Genomic DNA, 6,137 nt, shown 5'->3' with positions numbered 1-6,137 from the left:
TTTTTTCATTGCTGGGCTGCTTGTTTTGAAGAATTTCAGACACAACGGACTTGGCTTAATTAAGAATCGATTTTTAAACCATGATACTTTGCATGAGCTACAGTTGTCTCCAGTATCATAGTCTCTCACTCTCAGACTCAGACATACACAAGCAGCGTCAGTCTAGGAGATCAAAAGTAAATTCAGACTGTTTGTAATTTAATCACTATTCAAATTATACCCCTGCAGACTGTTCATGGATATTAAAAATGTAGTTTATCTTAATTTAGGTAGTTTGCACAAGTTACTATAGCAACATTGTGACATTTGAGGCTCAAAAACTGTGTACATTCAGACTCTGTCAAACATGCACCTATCAAATTGGAGCAAAAATGTTTCTACTGAAAAACTGGACGTTCACCCTCAGTTTTGAGGCCTTAAGACCTGGTCCTGTGAATCCGTTCCGAATGGTGTTAGAAGGAAGATATTATTCTTTCCTTCCTGATCTCCTGATAAAATCTTATAATGTAGATAGCACCACCCATGATGTCTCGCAAAAGGATGCTGTTTTTATTAATAGCAATTTATTCAAGCTTCTTTATTAAGTAAAATGAAAGATCTCCCTACAGCTTATTTCTACAACCTTTGAAACACATTCTCTGGTACATCTGTTATTGCCCTCACTCATTCTAGCATCTCCAGCTCTACAAGAAAGAAGCCTTTCTCTTGGACCATTGGAGTACTGTGTGAATTCCACACAGGTCTTTACACACAGCACTGCAGTGCTCTGGAACAAACTGCCCAGCCCTGTTGATAAAGTAGACTCATGGGATCTTTCAACTAATGTCCAGATGACAGAATATCTACAAGCAAAACACAAATAAAACCTTTGGATTTTTTTTCCTTCAAATACAGTATGTTGGCCTAATAGTGCAGAGAGAGGAGGTTATAAGTCTTTTTCTACATTCTTTTTTTCTTTGAAATTGTTTCACTGTCATTGTTGCATATACTGTACATAACACCTTCATTAAACTCTTAGAAATTCCCCTCAGATAGGGCATTGCTTTTTAAAAAAAACTTCAATGCAACCATCAATGCAACTCAATCACACAGCGGCTTTTCAACTTATTAAAAAGAAGCAATAATAGAGACCACCATTCTAGTGACGGACCTTTTATTTAAATTAAATCATTTTATGACTTTTAAAGCATTTTATTCTTTACCAAAAGACTACCTTATTTTGTTAGATTTTTATTTTCATTTTTACTGTGGTGTGAAGAAAATGGAAGAAAAAAAATTAGGCCAACACTATTGATAAAGCAAATTTTTACGACAAGTTTTCAGACGTAAACAGAGAAGTCAAGGCACAAAACTTACTGCAAAAGACACGGAATGGAAAACGCCAAAAAAAGAAAAGAATGTTAGATACACATCTTAAATACATGTTAAAAGAAAACTTTTACCATTCTTCCCCCAGGTTTTGAAGCATTTCTTTTTTTTAAAAGGAATGTTATGCTGGTCTGTGCAGAGTACAGAACTAATAAATTTTGACTATCAGCGACCATGCAGCACAATATGCAGATTTTGCTAAGAATGAGGACTTTATGTAAACATTATAAAAAGCGGTTTCTATCTTTTTCTTTTCACTCAAAAATAAGTCTTCTGCACTTCAAATGTTCCATAAAATTTTCACATCCAATCTTGTAGAAGTAAGGTGAATGCATTTACATAAAAACATGTTGTTTGCATCTGCTAACTATCAATTAAAAATGGAAGAAACAAAATAAAAAAAAACAATGATTTGTGGTCTTGGCCTAAAGGAGTTAAAATAAGATGAATATGGAACCCCCTTCAAATTAAATATCAAACAATTAAAGAAAAAGAACAAGCACACATGGTAATTGGGGAATTTGCAATCCTTAAACTCCTGCAAGGCTTTCCAAGTTCTCAGTCTGTTTTCTTTATAAAAGCAGATAAAAGCAGGAATCATTAGCCAGTGCAGTCTGTCATGGTGTGTCCACTCTTCTCTCTGGTCATGAGAGCAGTTCAAGTAATCCTGAAAGGAACACAGGAACAATGTCACTTCCCTACAGTCACATTCCAAAAGTTATGACTTATTTCATCAGTGACTTCTAGATAGAGCTGACAGGCTAAAGTGCAGCTCAAAGCGGGCCAATGGAAACATGGCATTAGTGTTAAACTCGAGTCTGGATATCATACTGAAAAAACACAGATCCCTAGTACGTTCATAAGGTTCACCTCTGAAAAAACCTCCACACTCCAGAACCTGAAAACAGGGTGTTGAGCCTGAGATCCAGTTCTGGGCTATGCTATTGAATAACCAGTTCCTGATTCAAAGGACTTATCTGTGCAAAAACAACTGACACGGTCAAAGAGTGGGGCTCTCTTTTGTCGGATCTGCTCTGACGGCTGTCTGCAGATATCTTGGGTGAGTTGTCGGCAGCAAGAGGTGGCATTGTATCTGTCACTGACAACGATGAGGTCTCAGGAGGGAAGGTGAGCCCCTGTCTGAGGTGTGAAAGGCTTCACCAGGCCAGTTAACGGCAATCAGCGTCAAACACCTAGCCACTGACATCTACTCGCAGACTGAAGGAAGGCTGAGTGGGCAGGATTCCTAAAGTAAAAGAATGCTTTAAGCCATTAAGTAACCAATGGATTTATGTCTTGTGGGCAGTGTGACAACTGCTGTGATAATTTTCTACTGCATTATAGCCACATCAACGTCTGGATTAAATATGGCAAATGGCTAGCTAAGGATGTGTGGGCACCTCTGTGTGTTCAAACTACTTTCTGTCTCTGTGACCTCTCACCTTTGTCCCTCCCAGAGGCCCTCTTTCTAGAAGAGTCCGCAGTCCTTCAGGTTGTTCTTGATGATGACGTCAGTGACGGCGTCGAACACAAACTGCACGTTCTTGGTGTCGGTGGCGCAGGTGAAGTGAGTGTAGATCTCCTTGGTGTCCTTCCTCTTGTTCAGGTCCTCAAACTTGGCCTGGATGTAACTCGATGCCTCTTCGTATTTGTTGGCTCCTGCAGGGCAGTTTTTAAGAGATTGGCTTTAATTACCAGAGCAGTAACTGTGCCAAGTAAAAGCAACCAGGATGTTTCGATTAAGACTACTAATAATAAACTTTATTTTATACAGCGCTTTTAAAGGTGGCTTCTCAAAGCGCTTTACTGAATGACAACAACAATAAAAAAAAATACACAAGATATGCATGAGGACAATACAGGAGACAGTAGGTGGTGGTACTAAGTATAGTAGGAGAAGAGGGGTAAAGAATAGAACCTGTTAAGTAAAGGCTCTTCTAAAGAAGAAGGTTTTGAGTCTGGATTTAAAGGAGTTTAGAGAAGGTATAGAGTTCCAAAGCTTTGGGGCATAACAGGAGAAAGCCTTGTCACCCATAGAGTGTAGAGGGGCTAGGGGGACAGATAGGAGACCAGAATTAGAAGAAATTAGGCCTTTACAAAATAATGGGCATCAATAGTTGGTGGCATTTGTAGAACTCATGTTTTTTATGCTTTTGGTGGAAATATGTGAGTGAGAAAAATGTTAAATTGGGATTATTGTTTTCATTTCTGAACATGAAATAAATAAAGCAGATTAAGGATTTTTATGTTACTGCAGGAAAAGGTAACAATGTAATGCTCTGGGGGACTGTATTTCCATGGAGGAAAGAAGTCTAGGCAGTGGGAACAGACAGGTCCCCTGTCTCTCTGCCTCACCCCATTGTCATCAAAGTGGCCTTTTCTATCAGGCTCCTGTGCTGTACAATACATGTGGGAATGATATTGACCAGTTATGCCTGGTTTAGGTCAGGCTTCCTGTAGTTCCCAGCTTATAGATTCTAAGAAAGCAATAAAAACCTTGAAAGAGGCGTGACGAGAAACATTTCATAGCCTGTCTCCCAATAGTAGGACATTTATAGTTTTACAACACAGGGGGGGAAAGCTCGGTAATAGCCAAGCAAAGTTCACAAGTACTAGGAAGCACAAATAACATGCTGACATATTGTACACATCACTTTCACTAAACGGTTATGGCTGCCTGCTTCCATAAATGTATCCACATTCAATTATCTACACATCAGTTTGGTAAAGACTGGAATGTTTTTTTCTGGCATAACATACTTCTTGTAGATTTATCTGTGTCATTTCCGAGTCAAAGGAACACCTGACTAACTGCGTTCCTTGGTAAACAACGCATTCCCTAGAACCACAAAACAGACTTGCTGGGGCAGAAAATGACGAAATGCTAAACGTCTATAATCCAATCCCCAGCTTTCAGATCCACTGTAATTCAGTAGCATGATCAGAGCTTCAGCATAACAAATGGATTGTTTCCACAACCAAGGGCTTTGATCTCCCCCAAGGGAGAATGTTTGAAGGTGTTACTGGAGTAAGGCAGTATTACAAGATATCCCACAAATCTGGGAGAACTGCCCTGTTTCTTGCTTCTTAATTAAGCCAATGAATATTCAAGTGAGGAAAACTACAAAGGGCGTCTGATCTCAATGGCTTTCCAAAACTACCAGACTGTTCTGCACAAGCTGCCAGCACCATCACTGAGATCGCAGAGAGACGGGGTTTTTTTGGACAGATATTTCTTTTAGTTTTCAAGTTGGCAAGCACGATTCAGGAGCCACAGTCGTTTGATTCCCCCAGTCAGATTTGCTAAAGGCATTTTTTTTCTCTTTCCTGTACCTAGAACCCAGAACAGGGTGGTTTTATTTAATGTCGTAATACCAGTAACAGCAGCTGCCAACTAATCAGCAAGAGCCCGATGCACCCACCCCAAGACAGCCTGCTTCCGGCCTCACCACAGTATCAGTCGTGTCAAGCTTCCTGTTTCTTTGAAATGAACAATAAAGTTGAAGAAAAAAAAAAGCTATTGCAAAATCAAACGCTGAGAGCTCCCTGCAGATTTCAACTGCTGTGTAGCTTATTATAGCACAGTAGCTAGGAAAAAAAATACTTCTGTTGGCAAATGTAGCTAATGCAAGCTATAAGTTTTGTCATTGGACAGGAAAGCCAGCTAAATGTAACCGACTCCATCTCCTTTAGAATGTAGAGTCATGGAGCTATTCAGTTTCGGAACTACAGCACATTGAACTCTCAGTGTGCTCCACACTAGTACATACTTCCATCCATCCACCAACTGCTTTGTCCAGTTCAGAGTCACAGGGGAGCTGGATACAACCTGGATGAGATGCCAGTCCACCATGGGGCACAGAGAAAAACTCAGACATGCACACACTCACACCATCCCACTTTTCCCAGAAGCCTATGAACCGACCAGCATGTCTTCAGACTGCTGGAAGAATCCCGAGAAACCCTATACAAGCTCCACACATCCACACAAAACAACAATGCAAACCACTGCACCACCATGCCACCTGTATTTAAAAAAATATTTAAAAAATCAAAATGTCCCAAAGGACAAATATACATCTTTTCCCTAAAGCAAAATAACATCATGAAAGAGCTTCTGGACTATGTGTTAAAATGGCCTCTTTCAAGGGTGACGACTGAGGTCACTACAGTACCTGAGTACTCTGGGAAGCAGATGGCCAGGGGGCTTCGGGTGATCTTCTCCTCAAACAGGTCCTTCTTGTTCAGGAAGAGGATAATGGAGGTCTCTGTGAACCACTTGTTGTTGCAGATGCTGTCAAAGAGCTTCATGCTCTCATGCATGCGGTTCTGAAGACAGAAGAGAGGGGGTTTCAGTGATCATCAGTAATTTAAGGCACTTTTTCCACCAAAGGCTGAGGAGGGGCTTTTCTGTTGTGAAAAGCAATCACCAAAATTTTAACAAAAATTGTAGTTAGACATTCACTAATTCTATGTAACTTAAAAGGTAAGACACTCAATCCAATATATTCTTTTCCAAACAAGTACTGCATTTCTAGATTCTTGTATGTTTCTGCAGTGTAGAAACATCAACAGTCTGTAAGAAACCAAAAAGACCATAAATAATTTTCAAAAAATAAACTAAAACTTTGAAGTATGATTAGTGCTCTGCATTTATGGTGCTTACTTTACAATGCCATACCTCCTTTACAAGGAACCACAAAGTCAGCGTCTTTATGAGAACCAGTTTAGCTAAGCTCCTTCACTGCCCTCTGGGTATAGGAAGGTCC

The 6,137-nt window shown here is 39.9% G+C and overlaps 1 protein-coding gene across 1 annotated transcript in view; it reads right to left on the bottom strand.

Moving 5' to 3' along the window:
• Nucleotides 1–1,136: 1,136 nt before the first annotated feature.
• The window catches only part of LOC148661919 (guanine nucleotide-binding protein G(i) subunit alpha-2), a 100,731-nt gene continuing 95,730 nt past the window's right edge, over nucleotides 1,137–6,137 (bottom strand). Inside the window, exons 7-9 of the mRNA XM_088636419.1 lie at nucleotides 5,544–5,697; nucleotides 2,811–3,027; nucleotides 1,137–2,035 (exon numbers count right to left, since the gene is read on the bottom strand). Of these exons, the coding sequence (XP_088492545.1) occupies nucleotides 2,837–3,027; nucleotides 5,544–5,697 (345 nt within the window). The 3' untranslated portion in view covers nucleotides 1,137–2,035; nucleotides 2,811–2,836. The remainder of the gene's footprint in view (nucleotides 2,036–2,810; nucleotides 3,028–5,543; nucleotides 5,698–6,137) is intronic.

Source organism: Lepisosteus platostomus, chromosome 6 (assembly GCF_059453375.1).
Source record: "Lepisosteus platostomus isolate fLepPlt1 chromosome 6, fLepPlt1.hap1, whole genome shotgun sequence".
NCBI lineage: Eukaryota > Metazoa > Chordata > Actinopteri > Semionotiformes > Lepisosteidae > Lepisosteus > Lepisosteus platostomus.
Note: the sequence above shows the minus strand (reverse complement) of the source record. Positions and strands in the feature narration are given on the sequence as shown.